Source organism: Rhinopithecus roxellana, chromosome 4 (assembly GCF_007565055.1).
Source record: "Rhinopithecus roxellana isolate Shanxi Qingling chromosome 4, ASM756505v1, whole genome shotgun sequence".
NCBI lineage: Eukaryota > Metazoa > Chordata > Mammalia > Primates > Cercopithecidae > Rhinopithecus > Rhinopithecus roxellana.
The window spans coordinates 144,982,012-145,001,914 of NC_044552.1; the positions used below are offsets into that span (position 1 = coordinate 144,982,012).

Below are 19,903 nucleotides of genomic sequence, written 5' to 3' on the forward strand. Positions count from 1 at the left end.
GATTATAAATTAGTCTACTACAAAGACACATGTACACGTATGTTTATTGCAGCACTATTCACAATAGCAAAGACTTGGAATCAACCCAATTGTCCATCTGTGACAGACTGGATTAAGAAAATGTGGCACATATACACCATGGAACACTATGCAGCCATAAAAAAGGATGAGTTTGCATCCTTTGTAGGGACATGGATGCAGCTGGAAACCATCATTCTTAGCAAACTATCACAAGAACAGAAAAACAAACACCGCATGTTCTCACTCATAGGTGGGAACTGAACAATGAGATCACTTGGACTCGGGAAGGGGAACATCACGCACTGGGGCCTATCATGGGGAGTGGGGAGGGGGGAGGAGGGAGGGACTGCATTGGGGAGCTATACATGATATAAATGATGAATTGATGGGTGCTGACGAGTTGATGGGTGCAGCACACCAACATGGCATAAGTATACATATGTAACAAACCTGCATGTTATGCACATGTACCCTAGAACTTAAAGTATAATAAAAAAATAAAATAAAATAAAATGAAAATAACAAGCAAAAAATAAATAAATAAATAAATAAATAAATAAAAAATAAAAAGCCTAGACACTAAGTATACCATAATTTTTATTTTTATATCTTCAAAGAATAATAGATTGACTCTTGTGACTAATTTGAGTAATAAATGTCATTAACCATCAAAAAAAAAAAAAAAAAAATGTGAGTTCATGTCCTTTGCAGGGACCTGGATGAAGTTGGAAACCATCATTCTCAGCAAACTAACACAGGAACAGAAAACCAAACACCACATGTTCTCACTCATAAGTGGGAGTTGAACAATGACAACACATGGACACAGGGAGGTGAACGGCACACACTGGGGCCTGTCAGGGGGTGGGGGGTTAGGGGAGGGATAGCATTAGGAGAAATACCTAATGTAGATGACGGGTTGATGGGTGCAGCAAACGACCATGGCACATGTATACCTATGTAACAAACCTGCACGTTCCGCACATGAAGCCCAGAACGTAAAGTATAACAATTAAAAAAAAAAAAAAAAAAAAAAAAAAAAAGAGCTAGTGGGAAAAAAAAGTAAATAATTAAATGTACCTGGAGTAGAGGTGGTCTTTCTAAGCACTAAAGGCAGAAATAATGAAGAAAAAGATGGATTTTGTTGATTAAAAAATATTCAGAAGGGTTTACTTTTTTTCCAAAGAAGAAAGCTTAAAAAAACAAAAAAGAAGCTATAGTAATAAAACAATTTTTTTGCAATCAAACACAACTCACTAAGCATTGATAATCAGAACAGATAAAAAGTTCCGAATTAAAAGACCAATTTGGTGATTTAAAATAATGGTCAGAATTAGAGGAAAAAGCAGTATTTTTAAAGGAGCTATAGAAGACTTATTTTTTTTTTTTTTTTAATTATACTTTAAGTTCTAGGGTACATGTGCAAAACGTGCAGGTTTGTTACATATGTATACTTGTGCCATGTTGGTGTGCTGCACCCATCAACTAGTCAGCACCCATCAATTCATCATTTATATCATGTATAACTCCCAATGCAATCCCTCCCCCCTCCCCCCTCCCCATGATAGGCCCCAGTGTGTGATGTTCCCCTTCCTGAGTCCAAGTGATCTCATTGTTCAGTTCCCACCTATGAGTGAGAACATGCGGTGTTTGTTTTTCTGTTCTTGTGATAGTTTGCTAAGAATGATGGTTTCCAGCTGCATCCATGTCCCTACAAAGGATGCAAACTCATCCTTTTTTATGGCTGCATAGTGTTCCATGGTGTATATGTGCCACATTTTCTTAATCCAGTCTGTCACAGATGGACATTTGGGTTGATTCCAAGTCTTTGCTATTGTGAATAGTGCCGCAATAAACATACGTGTGCATGTGTCTTTGTAGTAGAATAATTTATAATCCTTTGGGTATATACCCAGTATTGGGATGGCTGGGTCATATGGTACATCTAGTTCTAGATCCTTGAGGAATTGCCATACTGTTTTCCATAATGGTTGAACTAGTTTACAGTCCCACCAACAGTGTAAAAGTGTTCCTATTTCTCCACATCCTCTCCAACATCTGTTGTTTCCTGACTTTTTAATGATTGCATTCTAACTGGTGTGAGATGGTATCTCATTGTGTTTTTGATTTGCATTTCTCTGATGGCGAGTGATGATGAGCATTTTTTCATGTGTCTGTTGGCTGTATGAATGTCTTCTTTTGAGAAATGTCTGTTCATATCCTTTGCCCACTTTTGGATGGGGTTGTTTGTTTTTTTCTTGTATATTTGTTTGAATTCTTTGTAGATTCTGGATATTAGCCCTTTGTCAGATGAGTAGATTGCAAAAATTTTCTCCCATTCTGTAGGTTGCCTGTTCACTCTGATGGTAGTTTCTTTTGCTGTGCAGAAGCTCTTTAGTTTAATTAGATCCCATTTGTCAATTTTGGCTTTTGCTGCCGTTGCTTTTGGTGTTTTAGACATGAAGTCCTTGCCCATGCCTATGTCCTGAATGGTACTACCTAGATTTTCTTCTAGGGTTTTTATGCTATTAGGTCTAACATTTAAGTCTCTAATCCATCTTGAATTAATCTTCATATAAGGAGTAAGGAAAGGATCCAGTTTCAGCTTTCTACTTATGGCTAGCCAATTTTCCCAGCACCATTTATTAAACAGGGAATCCTTTCCCCATTTCTTGTTTCTCTCAGGTTTGGCAAAGATCAGATGGCTGTAGATGTGTGGTATTATTTCTGAGGACTCTGTTCTGTTCCATTGGTCTATATCTCTGTTTTGGTACCAGTACCATGCTGTTTTGGTTACTGTAGCCTTGCAGTATAGTTTGAAGTCAGGTAGCGTGACGCCTCCAGCTTTGTCCTTTTGACTTAGGATTGTCTTGGCAATGCGGGCTCTTTTTTGGTTCCATATGAACTTTAAAGCAGTTTTTTCCAATTCTGTGAAGAAACTCATTGGTAGCTTGATGGGGATGGCATTGAATCTATAAATAACCTTGGGCAGTATGGCCATTTTCACGATATTGATTCTTCCTATGCATGAGCATGGTATGTTCTTCCATTTGTTTGTGTCCTCTTTGATTTCACTGAGCAGTGCTTTGTAGTTCTCCTTGAAGAGGTCCTTTACATCCCTTGTAAGTTGGATTCCTAGGTATTTGATTCTCTTTGAAGCAATTGTGAATGGAAGTTCATTCCTGATTTGGCTCTCTGTTTGTCTCTTACTGGTGTATAAGAATGCTTGTGATTTTTGCACATTAATTTTGTATCCTGAGACTTTGCTGAAGTTGCGTATCAGCTTAATGAGATTTTGGGCTAGAAGACTTATAAACTAGTGAAAAAATGTTCTAATTAAATAACCAAAACATGACGTCAAGTAGAAATTCTCATTCTCATGTGGTGGGTGCATGATTTCTGAAGGACAATTACATAATTTGTATCAGACTTAAAAATGGATATATTCCTGTCCCTTTACCAATAATTTTAGGGTTAAGAATTTATCCTCAGGAAATAATTATGAACGCATGCTATGGTTTAGTATATTCATCACAGCATTATCTATAACAGAGAAAATGGTAATAATTTAAATGGACATAAATAGAGAAATGAGAGAATAAAAACATTAAGAATGAAATACTACACATATCTTTAATATGCTATACAAAAACAAGTATAGGTAAAGAAAAATGTTAAAGATGTAAGTTTTTGGCCGGGCGCGGTGGCTCAAGCCTGTAATCCCAGCACTTTGGGAGGCCGAGACGGGCGGATCACGAGGTCAGGAGATCGAGACCATCCTGGCTAACACAGTGAAACCCCGATTCTACTAAAAATACAAAAACTAGCCGGGCGAGGTGGCGGGCGCCTGTAGTCCCAGCTACTCGGGAGGCTGAGGCAGGAGAATGGCGTAAACCTGGGAGGCGGAGCTTGCAGTGAGCTGAGATCTGGCCACTGCACTCCAGTCCGGGCGACAGAGCGAGACTCCGCCTCAAAAAAAAAAAAAAAAGATGTAAGTTTTTAAAAGAAGGTCAATAAATGCTAGTTACAACAAAATTTATTTTTAAATACATGCTTTTGCATGTGCACATCGATATGTGCCCCAAAAAATGAAAAAAAAATAACAGTATTGTTTAATTATAGGTGATTTTTGCTTCTTTTTTTATTACACTAGGCAAATTTCATTCAAATATCTTCTATTACTTATGTTACTAATAAAAAAGTAATTATTTTCAAAGTGTACTGCACGAGGGAGATAATATTTCCTTGAAAAACTTAAATTTAACAAAAATAAAGTTTGGTGTCTTTGTTTTGCATTCATCCACAACATACCGATGACTTGCAATGTTCATTTCCATCATACATTCCTTTCTTCACTTCCGTCACACTCACACAGCTCATGGCATGATCACGCTGTTCATGAGCTTTTTTCTAAACTGAGAATAGTCTTTCCAGTGTCTACTATCTTAAATTTCCCCCAGCTGTCATCTCCATAGAACATTCAAAGTAAGCAGGAGTTGTATCATCCCACAGCCTCTCAGCGCCTTCTCCTCAAGGCCCACAGCAAACATGTGTAGAGCTGTAGAGGATGTGAAACTGATACTTGTGGCTTTATATCAACATCAGTATTGATTGATTATAAATGATCACAGTATTGATCATTTATAATCAGCACTTCCCACTAGTATACTTGCTTCTTTCTCAGGAAAGAGTTAGGAAAACAGAATGCCTTGTTAAAAGAACCACTCATGTTCCATTCAATTATTTGTCTACTGCAAATAATTTGCCTACTGCAGAAGCCAGAACCGGCAAATTAACTTTCTAATAATTTCAAAGTATAGAGCTAAAGAAAACTCATGTAATGATTTTTAAAAATTCTATTCCTATGTTCTTTACATCTGTAAGTTTGCAATAGAAAGGTTAGTTATTGGTTTTAAAATGTTATTGAAGAAGAATTAAAGTCAGCACAATTCTTTGTAAATACTCTGTAAATATGTGTCATTGATTTTGAAGGTGGTGAATTAGGCTTTTAAGTACTATATGAACATAATACCTATAAAGGCCTTGATGATCCATGAATGTAATGCTTTTGGAATCAAGATAAAAATATCTTATTAAATGAACGGTTTTACAAATAATCCCATTAAAAAATGGGCAAAGAAAATGAATAGACACTTCACTAAAGACATACTAGCAGCCCACAACACATGAAAAAAAATGCGCAATATCACTAACATTAGAGAACCATCTCACACCATTCAGAATGGCTATTATTAAAAAGTCAAAAAATAACAGATGTTGGCAAGGTTGTAGAGAAAAATGAACACTTTTATATGCTGGTGGGAATATATATTAGTTCAGCCTCTGTGGAAAGCAGTTTAGAAATTTCTTCAAGAACTTCAAACAGAGTTCTGATTACTGACCCAGAAATCTGATTACTGGGTATATATGCAAAGGAAAATAAATTGTTCTACCAAAAAGATACATGCACTCATATGTTCATCAGCACTATTCACAACAGCAAAGACATGTCATCAACCTAAGTGCCCATCAGTGGTGGACCGGGTAAAGAAAATGTGGTGCATATACACCATGGAATACTACACAGCCATAAAAAAGAATGAAATTTCCTCTGCAGCAACATGGATGCAGCTGGAGGCCATTATCCTAAGTAAATTAATGCAGGAATGGAAAATCAAATGCCACATGTTCTCACTTACAAGTGGGAGCTAAACATTGGGTATGCATGGCCATAAAGATGGGAACGATAGACAATGGGGACTAGCAGAGGGGAGAGAAACAGAGGGAGGCATCAGCTGAAAAACTACCTAGTGGGTACTATGCTCACTACCTGGGTGATGGGATCATTCATACCCCAAACCTCAGCATCACACAATATGTCCATGTAACAGACCTATACATGTACCCCTTAATCTAAAAGTAGAAATTATAAACAAAATAAAATATAATCATTGTTTTAAAAATATGTTTTCTTAGGACAGAGAAGTGGATAAACAATGCAAAAAAAGAAAACGCTAGACTTAATATGAAATGGAGGGTCATGGTATCCACCCAGATCGCCCAGAACAAATGTCACGTTACACTGGCATCATGCTGGTGTTTCATCTGAACTGCAACTTACTTTAGCCCAGGAAATTTCTGTATCCAAGTCACCAAGCAGACCTTCTGAAGTGGACTTCTGCACCAATTCAGCTTCAGTGGCAGAAAGCCACTCAGAGAGAGAAGCAGCCTCTTTCTTCATTTTCCGGGCCAACTGTGATGCTCTTTCCAGATCCTGTTTTCCTTCTGTCACCTGAGATGGAGAGAGAGACAGGGTGAGACTGAGCGTGAGACGGAAATGAACATAAATGGGAATGAATCAGGATGTTAACTAAAGATGCAAACTGATTCATATATAACCCCCAAGACATACATAACCTTTGTCTGTAGCACCTTAGAATCCTCCAAGCTTGCATTTCTGCAAGGAGGCAATATACTGTAGTAGTTAAGGGCCAGGCAATCCTGGGTTTTCATCTTGGCTCTATCATTAATTTCCTAAGTGACATTTGTAGAGATGTAGCCCTCAAAATATTGGTATGAGGATGGGCGCAGTGGCTCATGCCTATAATCTCAGCACTTTGGGAGGCCGAGGCAGGCAAATCTCTTGAGTCCAAGAGTTTGAGACCAGCCTGGGAAACATGACAAGACCTTGTCTCTACAAAAAAATACAAAAAATTATCTAGTGTGGTGATGTGTGCCTGTAGTTCCAGCTACTCAGGAGGCTGAGGTGGGAGAATCGCTTGAGCCCTAGAGGCTGGGGCTGCAGTGAGGCGTGATCCTGCCACTGCACTCTAGCCTGGGCAACAGAGCAAGACCCCATCTCAAAAAAAAAAAGAAAAGAAAGACTGTTATGAGTATTAAGTGAGAAAAACACACATAAAAAGGGCTGAAACAAAGTTAAAAACCACTAAATAGTATCTATTATAATTTTGAACAGACGATATCTTAGAATCCTCTCCACAAAGGAGTTTGTTTAAAAAATACTGTATTATAGCAATCTGAGGGGAAAATGGCACCACTTTCACAATTACATGTTTTATAATTAACCAAATAAACTTAAAATACAGTACATTACTATGCATCCTAAATCTTATTAATATTTTGCTCTTATTGTTGTTGACAGAAAGCAAATGAACTTAACTAACATTTACCAAGCTCTTAATGCAGCTTCTGTGTTGTGCTAAGGAATCTTACACATGCATGCAATAAAAATTCACAAAATCTCTTTCTACTTTATGGATAACGAAAACGAAACTTAACGAGGTTAAGACCGGCAGGGCGCAGTAGGTCATGCCTGTAATTCCAGCACTTTGGGAGGCCAAGGCAGGCAGATCACAATGTCAGGAGTTCGAGACCAGCCTGACCAACATGGTGAAACCCCGTCTCTACTAAAAATACAAAAATTATCCAAATGTGGGGGCAGATGCCTATAATCGCAGCTACTCAGGAGGCTGAGGCAGTAGAACTGCTTGAACCAGGGAGTCAGAGGTTGCAGTGAGCCGAGATTGTGCCACTGCACTCCAGTCTGGCAACAGAATGAGATTCTATCTCCAAAAAAAAAAAAAAAAAAAAAAAAAAAAAACCCGGTTAAGGCCAAGGCCAGGGTGGTACAATCTTTAAATTGAGCCATGCCGTTCTGGCTTCTATCTCCATCACTCCTCAGACATTGCCCTTGCTAAGTTCAATACTGACCCCAGTGGCAACTGATCCCTGGCTTCCCAGACCTAGCTCTCGCCTGTGTGCCTACCACGTCTTGCTACTTATGTTAGTTTCTTTTGCAAGCTCATCTTCCTCAGATTTCTTACTAAGTGATATAATTCCTAAGACCTGGTCGAGGGCCCTCTTCTTTCACTATATCCTGTTCCTAGACAAGCTATCATCCCTGATTACTTTAATTACCACCTCTATGCAGATGACTCATAAAATCCACCTCTTCAGTCCAGATATATTCTCCAGACCTGAATAATCATGTGAGTACCCGACATTTCCAATTAACATTCTCAAAGGTACTTAAAATGTCAACATGTCCAGCCAGGTGCGGTGGCTCATGCCTATAATCCCAGCACTTTGGGAGGCTGGATGGGCGGACTGCCTTAGCTCAGGAGTTCGCGACCAGCCTGGGCAACACGGTGAAACCCCATCTCTTCTAAATACAAAATTTAGCCAGGCATTGGGGCATGCACCTGCAGTCCCAGCTACTCCAGAGGCTGAGGCAGGAGAATTGCTTGAACCTGGGAGGTAGAGGTTGCAGTGAGCCGAGATTGCACCACTGCACTCCAGCCTGGGCAATAGAGCAAGACTACATACCAAAAAAAAAAAAAAAAAAAAGGTCAACATGTCCAATACATACCTGTGATCTGTGATTTCTGCAGGCCTCCCCCCCCCCCCTTTTTTTTTTTGATAAAATTTTCACTCTTGTTGCCCAGGCTGGAGTGCAGTGGTGTAATCTCGACTCACTGCAACTTCTACCTCCTAGGTTCAAGCGATTCTTCCTCCTAGGTTCAAGCAATTCTTCTGCCTCAGCCTCCCGAGTATCTGGGATTACAGGCACACACCACCACACCCAGTTATTTTTTTTTATTTTATTTATTTATTTTTGTATTTTCAGTAGAGACGGGGTTCCACCATGCTGGCCAGGCTGGTCTTGAACTCCTGACCTCAGGTGATCTGCCCCCTCAGCCTCCCAAAGTGCTGGGATTACCGGTGTGAGCCACTGCTCCTGGCCCTCTATCTTTTCTTACAGCACCCATCTCAATGACCATACTATCCACATCATCAAGCCAGAAACCAAGGAGTCATCCTTCATCGCTTCTTCTGCACCAAGTCCTGTTGATTTCACTTCCTACATATGTCTGAAATCAGTTCCCTCACTCCATCTCCACTGTCCATCCTAGTTGAAGGTACGACCATCTTTCACCAAGAGTAGAGCAATGATTTCCTAACTGGTCTCACATCCACTCCAGCCTCTCTCCAATTCCTCTTCCAAACTGTAGCGAGTAATCCTTTAAAAGACATATCTGCATATGTGATTTCCCTACTAAAAACTGTGCAATAACTGCTTAAGACACAGATTTAAATCTGTAACACAAACTCTATGACATTGGCAGGAATTCGTCTCATCCTGCCTCCCTAGCACCATGTCCCCACACTGGCTCTCTCTGTTCTAGCCACATAAATGTGCCACACTGCCTCCTGCCTTACAGCCTTTATATATACTGTTTTATCAGTCTTGAAATCTCCTCTAGTTTCACCCAGGTTACTCCTACCCAGACTTTGAATCTCAGCTTATGCATCACCTCCTCAGGGAAGCCTTCCTAACCCAAGACTGGGTGAAATCCCTCTTTACCTATACTGTTAAAGAACCATTTACATTCTTCATAACTCTTCAGACTGATACTGTAACATCATTTCATGTAACTACTCAATATTTTCCTCTTTCACTACCCTAAGTTCCATTAGACAAAGAGATAATTTATCTTTTTCCTCACTGTCTCCTTTTTCCTCACTGTCTCTTTTTCCTCACACTCTCCACACTGTATAATTCCCAACACAGAGTAAAGTCTCAAATGAGTGAAACTTTAAATGATAAAATCAATTAATACTAAAATTATAGTCACAATTGGAGAAATAGTGCAAAAACCAGCAATGCCATTCCATTCATAAAATGCCCAGTGAATAAATATAACAATATTTAATGAATAACCAGCTGTATAATTCCAAAAAGAAGCTCTAAGGTATGCGTTTCAGACATGTAATGCATCAAAATGTACCACATCAACAATCTAAACTTGCGGAAGTAAGATCAAAAAGCATAAACCAGTCATTCTGATTTCAACTGAAAACAAAATTTCAGCTGTTTTTCTCTGGGCTTATGTAGAAACTTCAATATTACCTGAACTGGAAGTAGTTAATATTTCCTAACTGAAGAAGGATCCAAAATACCATCAAACATGGTTTTCCAATATTACCTATTAAGATTTCACACTTCCACACATTCTTTGCTCTCCTGGTTTCAGGACAAAGATTCAGTCACTCACAGTAAATGTTCAACAACTCCTGCATGGATTTACTAAAATGCCCAAATTAGAGATATTTCTTGGCAGGATTTCAAACCCTGGTAGATTAATGCGAACTTCTTGCCACTGGTTATTTACTAGAGCCCTGATGTTTTAACATTTCTCAGTAGACTATTTAGAAATCTAAGGACAATAACTTGAGTTTTTACAGGGACTATTATTTCCCATTTTTCCTACATGAAATGGGAAAACATTAGGACTAAAAACAGAATGTTTATCACAATTAAAATTACACTTAGAAAAACCTTACATGTCATGACTAGAGAAAAAGCCAACACTGGCTACTGCTATCCATTGAAATTTGGAATTATTAACATTTATTGTTTCCCTTGTATTTCGTTGAAGTACTAAGTCTACCACAATGAACATATATTACTTGTAGTTTCCTTAGAATAACTTACGGAATGTCAGTAGCCATTGAAAGTATAACTATTAGCTTGAATATTAAAAATAAAAATTTTTGAAAGAGTGTCTTACTCTGCTGCCTAGGCTGGAGTGTAGTGGTGTGATCTCAGCTCACTGCAACCTCTGCCTGCCAGGTTCAAGCAACCATCCCACCTCAGCCTCCCAGGTAGCTAGGACTACAGGTATGCACCACCATGGCTTTTTTTTTTTTTTTTAAATTTGTTTTGTTTTTGGAGGTTTTCATTTGTATTTTTTTGTAGAGACAAGGTTTCATCATGTTGCCCAGGCTGGTCTCAAACCCCTGGGCTCAAGCCATTACCCGCCTTGGCCTCCCAAAGAGCTGGGATTACAGGCGTGAGCCACTGTGCCTAGCCAAAAATAAATTTCTGTGTAACTATGAATCACTGTAATATTAGTACATACATTTAAAGAAATATAACAAAAATTATTACAATAAATTGAAAACACATATGAATCTCATAATTTTCAAACAAGCATTTTCCAAAAAGTGAAATTTAAAAATACATGAGAGAGAAAGAGAGACAGAGAGACAGCGAGTGAGAGAGAGAGAGAGAGAGGAATGAGTTGTGGGACTGCTCTCCTTACCTGTGCGCCCAGGTCATTGTAAAGGACCTTCAGGGAAGTCAGCTGCTCATCCATCCCTTTTGGGTTGTCCGTTTGCTGTTTCTGGACAATATGTCTTCCTGTTTTAATTACAGTTTCCACTTCAAGTTTGACTTCACTCAAAGTTTTATACAGTTTCTTTAAAACAAACAAAGAAAAAGACAAATTACACACTGTGGTGACAACTTGCCAACTGGCATCATGTCAGAACACAGCTTACGCAGACTGACAGCCAAGACCTAACTATGGTGATCAGAGGCCATCATCTTTCTCAGATTTGGTCTGAAGGTCGAGTCAAATGAAATCAAGCTTGTAATAACTTCTTCAAATCTAAGAAAATAAACTAATAGAGTTGATGCTCATTCTTTTAAAATCTCAGACAAATGTTTTAAATGTTTATGAAAGTACTTGATAATATAAACATTTTTGCTACATAAAATGGGAAAACATTAGGACTAAAAACAGAATGTTTATCACAATTAAAACTACATTTAAAAAAATCTTGCATGTTATGACTAAAAAAAGCCAATACCGGCTACTGCTGTCTGTTGGATTTGGAATTGTTAACATTTATTCCTATTTCTCGGAAGTACTAAGTCTACCACAATGAGCATATATTATTTGTATAATAAAAAATACAAAACTCGATATATCAAGATGTATATGATTATAAGTAAACAGATTTCTGAGGCAAATCAAAACCACAATAAGACACTGTCTCATACAGAATGACTATCAGTAAAGAGTCAAAAAACAACAGATGCTGGCAAGGCTGCAGAGAAAAGGGAACACCATACGCTGCTGGTACGACTGTAAATCAGTTCAGCCCCTGGGGAAAGCAGTTTGGAAATATCTCAAAGAACTAAACATAGAATTATTATTCAACCCAGAAATACTATTACTAGGTATATATGTAAAGGAGAATAACTGTTCTACCAAAAAGACATATGCACTCCCATGTTTATCACACCACTACTCACAATAGCAAAGACTTGTCATCAACCTAGGTGCCCATCAATGGGGGAATGGATAAAGAAAATGTGTACAAATACACCACGGAATACTACACAGCCAGAAAAAATGAAATCACGTCCTTTGCAGCAGCACGGATGCAGCTCAAGGCCATTATCCTAAGTAAATTAACGTAGGAACAGAAAACCAAATACTACATGTTCTCACTTATAAGTGGGAGTTAAACGATGGGTACACTTGCACATAAAGATGAAAAGCAAAGACACTGGGACTCCAAAAGATGGGAAGGAGAAAAGGGGCAAAAGCTGAAAAACTACCAATTGGGTACTACATTTATTATTTGGGTGATGGGTTCAGTCAAAGCCCAAACCTCAGCATCATACAATATATCCATGTATCAAATGTGCACATGTACTTCCTGAACCTAAAAGTCTTCAAAAATTAAAAATTAAAATAAATTTAAATACAAAAAAAGAAATCGGAGTTCTGTAGGTCAAATTCAGAGCTGTCGTCATCCTAGTTACCTGAAACCAAAAAGCTTTATTCTAAACAGCTTCTCTTGACACCATACATCATCATTTCAACATCTCACAGGATGCTGTCATGTAACAGACCCCTGAACTATGTTCCATGAAGTCAAGGACAGCACTTTCTCTGATTACCATTATGTCACAATAATCAAATAAATACTTATATACATGCACATATATATTAAAAGTTATTCTTTGTTTTGAAAAGCACAAAGAACTGACCCTATACCTCTCCTATACTAAAGAGTCTCATCTTAAGTTTTGTGATTCTCAAGCAGAACACTAATTCTAAGATTGTGTCCCTTTAGCTACTTTATTTTTAAATTTCTATTCAACTGAATTATAAAGTTCAAGACTAAAAAAGTAATAAGGCCTTATATATCATTTCTTCTTTCCTATCTTAAGGTTTAAATTTCTATTTGAACTTCTATTTTCCTAGAAAATGGAATTTTTATGATATCCATTGTAAGTATGGTTCTTCTAGCTAACTCAAATTTATCCTTGAAAACTTTGCTTATTAGTCACATTCTGCTGAAGCCTTCCTAACTTCACATGGTGATTAAGTTTGGTTTTTGTTTTGCTTTGGTTTTTGTTTCTTTTGCTTTGGTTTTTTTTTTGCCATCATGTTATATACATGTCTATTGTAGTTTCCTCCACTATCTCTCTTATCTCTTCTAATGTCTTTGGAGGGAAAGATCACACTTCTTATTTTTTAACATGTTTTCCATCATCAGTCTTTATGTTTAGCACACTCTAGACTAGTGATCACTGGACACACTAGGCATGTACTTGCTAGACCAAGCCATAACAGCTGTTGAAAAAGCCACTGCATGTGCCAATCACCCAACAGCCTCACCATACACTTGTCCAGGTGGGTCTGTATGACATCAGGGTCTACGTCCTTCACATCCAGAACATGAAGTTCTGCTTTCACGCCATCCAGCACACGCTTGCAGTCTAGCATGCGCTGTTCAAAGTTAGCAGGCTTCTGGAAAAGCTGGAACTTTGTGGACACCTCTCGGAGTTTCCTCTGTTTGCAGAAATGAAAATATGCAATTCCCATCAGGAAGATTATCTCTCTCATCATGAGCATAACACATACTACTAAAAATTTGTACCATAAAGCACCAAAAAAAAAAAAAATTCAGTAATATGACCAAAAAAAAAAAAAAATCCTAATGAAACTTGGTGAGGATACCCTATCGCCTAAGTGAACTGCATAGCCCAGTGTCAAAAATTACAACACTCAGTGTCTCAATCTCAGAAGTAATGGATTTGGATAAGAAATTTAGATAAAGCTGACCTCACTGGAACTAAAACTTCATGTTCAAAAAGATCGTTCAGGAACCTAGAACTCAAAATGCCCTTCATCACAAATTCAGAGTGAAAGTCAATGTCACATCGACCATGAAAGAACTAAATGATGCTGCATCCAATTCATGCTCAGCCTGCCCACATTATCAGCCACACAATACTGACAGAGTCTCTGCATTAAAGAAAAAGTCTATATAAAGCTAACTTCTAAATCTGGCTCACTCTCCTGTTTCTCAACTCAATTATCAAAATCAGATTTAATATTTTTCCATCCATGCAACAATTTGTTTCTGCTGTCCTGGGATGCAACCTTCAATACATCACTCCCATCCCATGGTTTACATCATAAAGAATATCAATGGTGCCCAAGTAATCAATTCTTTCTCTTTTTTAAAAAAAAAAATCCCAACATGTTGAAAAGTAAAAGGAAGCTCCTGGCCCTCTTTACCTGTAGCACATCCATCTGACTTCCTCCTCTGGCAGTCCTACTCTCTGGGGAAGTCGGGGGCTGAGAACGCATATTTCTTCTCAACTCCTCTAGGGTTAGCTCATGGGCTGAGATCTCTGCTTGAATTTTCTACAAAGAGATTGGAAAGGGGAGAGGATGTCCTTTTGTTTTCTTAAGTATAAAAAGAGACAATACAAAAGTTCTATATCGTTGTGTCATACATGATATTGTATTTTACATAATGTTGACCTCCACAGAAGCTTTAATAAGTTTTTGTAGGCCAGGAGCGGTGGCTCGCGCCTGTAATCCCAGCACTTTGGGAGGCCAAGGCAGGTGGATCATGAGGTCAAGAGTTCAAGATCAGCCTGGCCAAGATGGTGAAACCCCATCTCTACTAAAAATACAAAAATTAGCCAGGCACAGTGGCAGGTGCCTGTAAACCCAGCTCCTTGGGAGGCTGAGGCAGGAGAATCACTTGAACCCCTGGGGCAGAGTTCGCAGTGAGCTGAGATCATGCCACTGCACTCCAGCCTGGGTGACAGAGTGAGAATCCGTCTAAATAATAATAATAATTTTTTGCATAATAATAATATGGCCCACTGCATGGTATGACTATTGTACGTGATGCCCATGCTAAGGTCTTTGCATTTGTCGTTTCTAATGTTCACAACTTGTTTATAAGGAAGGAATTGTCCCAACTTCACAGCTAAGAAAACTACAATTTAAAATATACAGGACTTTTCAACCAGGCACAGTGGCTCACACCTGTAATCCCAGTATTTTGGGAGGCCGAGGAAGGGGGATCACCTGAGGTCAGGAGTTTAAGACTGGCCTGGCCAGTATGGCAAAATCCTGTCTCTACTAAAAATACAAAAATTATTGGGAGGCCGAGGCAGGCAGATCACTTGAGGTCAGGAGTTCAAGACCAGCCCGGCCAATATTGCGAAACCCCATCCCTACTAAAAACACAAAAAATTAGCTAGGCCTGGTGGCGCACACTTGTAGTCCCAGTTATTTGGGAGGCTGAGGCAGGAGAATCACTTGAACCCAGGAGGCAGAGGTTGCAAGGAGCCAAGACCGTGCCACTGCACTCCAGCCTGGGTGACATAGTAAGACTCTGTCTCAAATAAATATATAAATAAATTTAATTTAATTAAATATATAGGACTTTTGCCAGAGTCTCACACAGAAAGCAAGAGAACTCCAAAACCCAAATGCTGCTCTGTAAGTAAGTCAATCTTTCCCATTGACTCTCGGTTTTGGATGGTAGGAGGGGTTCTCTTATAGTTGAGGAGGCAACTACATAAGCTCTCTTTACAACTCAGAAGCCCTCAAATACATGGCAATACCTGAGCTTCCTGTGGAACTTGGAAAGCATCTATCCTGTCAGTCAGGTACGTGGTGAGCTGTTGGTCCAGCTCCCCCAAGCTCTCTTGCAAGACTTGAAGCATCTGGTCAGTTTCCCGCAGGACCTGGAGTTGCTTTTCCAAAGAAATCTGCTTGCTCTCTGCCTGCACAGAGGACAAATTGAATCATTAGTTGCCCAACACGAATAGATATAGTAGCATATATATATTCTGGCCATTAAGAAAAGACTATAAAAGCTTTTGTCCAAAACTTTAGCCTTCTTTATAAATAAATAATAATTACTAATGATAACAGTGAAAATGTCCCACTAGGATCATATGTACCATGCAGCTGAATTACTAATTATTACTTCTTTCTATATACAATGTCGAAATACAAAAATGTAAAGGTTTCCCAAAAGATGTATGAAACAGAAGATAAAAATTTGCTATTTATTATAATTTTAAAGCATTTTTAGGAATCAGCAATGTCTGCCAATAAGAATATAAAACATAAGAAAAATGTCTATTAATACATAAACATCAGAGTCTCTTTTTTTCCAAAGCCTAAAACAAATTCTATAGGTGTACATACATACCGAACTACTATTTACTGCACTTTTGGTTTAAGCTTGATGTTATTGGTGGGCTGAACATCCACAGTTATCATTTAATATGTGTTTGGAAGCACCTAATATTCATACCCAACCTTCCTATAAAAGAAGTGCTCTTTCTCTAATTTGTGATACAAATACGTATGTTATAACCTAGACATGAACTAAGAGACTATGGCTTTGCAGCTTACGTCAAATATCATGGCCCTAATATTTACTAGGATAGTATGAGTTGCTGTTCTTATATACAGCTATCATATGATCCTTAATGAAAATTAAATAGTTTACAAGTAGAAATCATCTCAAAAATAATTTTTTAATCATCAAATTCTGCCTTAGAGTGTTAGATCTATTCTTCCCTAGTGAGTATTTCAATACCCTCAATGCCCCTGTGAGCACTGGTTACCAACTTTAACCAACATTAAAGATTTCCCCAACATTAAAGCCCTGTGATATGGAGCTTAGGGCCAGCTCCACTTCATCAATACCTAATCAACACCCATGCATGTCCCAACTCTCACCAGGTGACTTAGATCTTCATATCGGCTATTGAAAGCCTCCAGTTTCTCACTGATTATATCATCCAGGATCCCCCCATCGATCAGAGTCTGGCCAAGTTCTCGAATCTGAGTGCGATTATCTGCCGGGTGGCGCAGAACAGATTCCAGAGACTGGAATGGAGATGGGGAAAAAAATAATAATGCATTTACTAAGGCAAAAGGTATCAAGGATCCTCAAAATGTCTATTTGTTAAACAAGTAATTCTATTTTCTAAAAATCTACCTAAGGAACAGGACCAAAAATTAAGTAAATTACTAATTCACAAAAATATCCATCATGGTATTAAAAAATGCATAAAAATGAGCAATTAGCACATGTGATATAATTTCACAAAAACAATTTCAACGATTATTAATTATGGGAGGGTGAGACAGGAGGATCACTTGAGCCCAGGAGTTCAAGGTTGCAGTGAGCTATCATACCACTGGAATCCAGCCTGGGCAACAGAGCGAGACCATGTCTCTAAACAATAAATAAATGAATAATAAAAAGTTAAAAATAATTATTAATTATACAAGGAAATGCTTATGATATGAAACAAAGTTTAAAGGTGGAGACAGCACTATGCAAACAAAATTATCTCAACTTTTATTAATTATGTTACTAAAAATAAGTACTCATTTTCCTATAATATATGCAGAATAAGAGGCATTGTTTTATATAAACACTTTTTATATACACAAATCTAATAAACCATATGGGCTAAATAGCATTCCCAGTTTACAGATGGGAAAACTGAAGCTCAGAAAGGTTAAACAACTTGCCTAACATACACACAGTCAAATATATTAAATAACATACACACAGTCAAAAGAAGAGCTAAGATACCAACATGGCTCTAAAGCCTTTAAGACCCCAAAGCCTGGCCAAGCGCGATGGCTCACACCTCTAATCCTAGCACTTTGGGAGGCCGAGGAAGGCGGATCACTTGAGGTCAGGAGTTTGAGAACAGCTTGGCCAACATGGTAAAACCCCGTCCCTACTAAAAATACAAAACTAGCTGGGGTGGTGGCACACGCCTGTGATCCCAGCTACTCAGGAGGCTGAGGCACGAGAATTGCTTGAACTCAGGAGGCGGAGGTTGCAGTGAGCCAAAATCACACAATTGCACTCTAGCCTGGTCAACATAGAGAGATTCTGTCTCAAATAAAAAAAAAAAAAAAGTAAATAAAAGATCCCAAACCCTTTGATCCAATATACCACCGTCTAGTATGCATACATAAAAGACAGTAGTTAGGAAGAAATCTACAAACCATTTTAAAATGTTTATCTTAGAGTTTGCTTTATACTTTTCTTTATTTTCCATATTTCTAGCATGTACACGTATTCACTCTTACATTAGGAAAACAAAAATTAAGTTTTCATATTTTTCATTCACTCTGTCTCTCACTCTGCTGTATTTGAGAAGTGACATCTTTTCTCTAGCACAGCATCCATCTCCTAGAATGTAAGTGCCACATTTTACTCATTTCTGACCTTCAACCCATTTATCCACTCAGTTCCCACATGGTACCAAGACATTTTTAAAAGCATATCTACCCTTTCCCATTTCTTTTTTTGTTAAGCAGACCCACCCCCTTTGCATTGTATTTCATTTAAGAAACGGTTATTAAATTAACGTGTGCTACACACTGTGGTGGGAACAGAGGAATAACAAGGTATCGGGTACATTTCCTGTCCTCAACGAGTTCAAAGTCCAGGCTTGAAGATAAGCTCCTACGACAAGATCCCATGCCTCAACCACTGTCTTTTAACTTCTAACAACTGAAGGTAAGAGACAGGAAGCCCCTGTAAACCGTCAGTGCTGTATTTAGTGAGTAAAAATAACTTGTTGACAAAACAAGAGAGCAGTTGTCCTAATAACATATGGCAGAGCTTTGTCCAGGGCCTAGTAAAATAAACTGGAAAACCACTAGAGTGCTTCAACATGTCTAAAATTTATGAATTGTGAAACAGTTAACCACATCTTGAGGCTGATATAGTGGGTCACCAATAATCTAAATACACATGATTGCATAAACACTTCAGGCTATGAAAGAAAATGCAAGTGACATTGAAAACGACTGAGGAAGCAAATGCATTTGCCTGTGTAAAGCATTACATTCCTCATTGTAATACACATGTGGCCTCATCACAACAAAGAGAAATGCCATGGAGATCACGGGTTCCAACCTCCAGGGCTTTGTCGACAGCGTCCGTCTTCTCAGGCAGGACCTCTGTGCTCTTCATCCGCTCTTCCAAAGTGTTTAACCAGGTGGTTTCAAGATCCAAATAGTGAAGCAGTTCAATCCAACAAGACCAGACCTCCTAAAGCATGAAAATGTTTAAATTAGACAAAAAGCCATTTCACACATCGTGTATCTAGTGCTACACATTCTCTTTAATCACTAATAACTTCAATTGAATGTGAGTATATCTAGGAATTCAAAAACTGATGGAGTTGAAACTTCAAAAATAAAATAAAATAATCCAAAAAAAATCATATTAGACCAATTGGTGAGGGGTGTGGAGCAAAGAGTGGGCAAGAGGCTGCCTCACTCTTCAAAATAAATTCCACGATCTGATTTAAATGTCAAAAATACAACTATATAGTTAGTAGGAAAAACAGGAGAGAAACATTATTTAGTTTGTTTTTTAAAGGCCAAGTTCACACCTGTAATCCCAGCATTTTGGGAGGCCAAGGCAGGTGGATCACCTGAGGTCAGGAGTTCAAAACTAGCCTGGCCAACATGGTGAAACCCTATCTCTACTAAAAATACAAAAATTAGCTGGGTGTGGTGGCAGGTGCCTGTAATCCCAGCTACTCAGTAGGCTGAGGCAGGAGAATTGCTTGAACCTGAGAGGTGGAGGTTCCAGTGAGCCCAGGCCACACCACTGCCCTCCAGCCTGGGCAACAAGAGTAAAACTCTGTCTCAAAAAAAAAAAAAAAAAAAATTGTTTTTTGAACGAAAGA

At 38.4% G+C, this 19,903-nt stretch overlaps 1 protein-coding gene across 1 annotated transcript in view; it reads right to left on the reverse strand.

Moving 5' to 3' along the window:
• UTRN (utrophin) overlaps positions 1-19,903 on the reverse strand; it is a 603,735-nt gene that overhangs the window by 386,844 nt on the left and 196,988 nt on the right. The window contains 7 exon segments of the mRNA XM_030928184.1: positions 6,143-6,313; positions 11,148-11,303; positions 13,524-13,697; positions 14,430-14,558; positions 15,779-15,940; positions 16,911-17,060; positions 19,123-19,257. Coding sequence (XP_030784044.1) covers positions 6,143-6,313; positions 11,148-11,303; positions 13,524-13,697; positions 14,430-14,558; positions 15,779-15,940; positions 16,911-17,060; positions 19,123-19,257 — 1,077 coding nt within the window.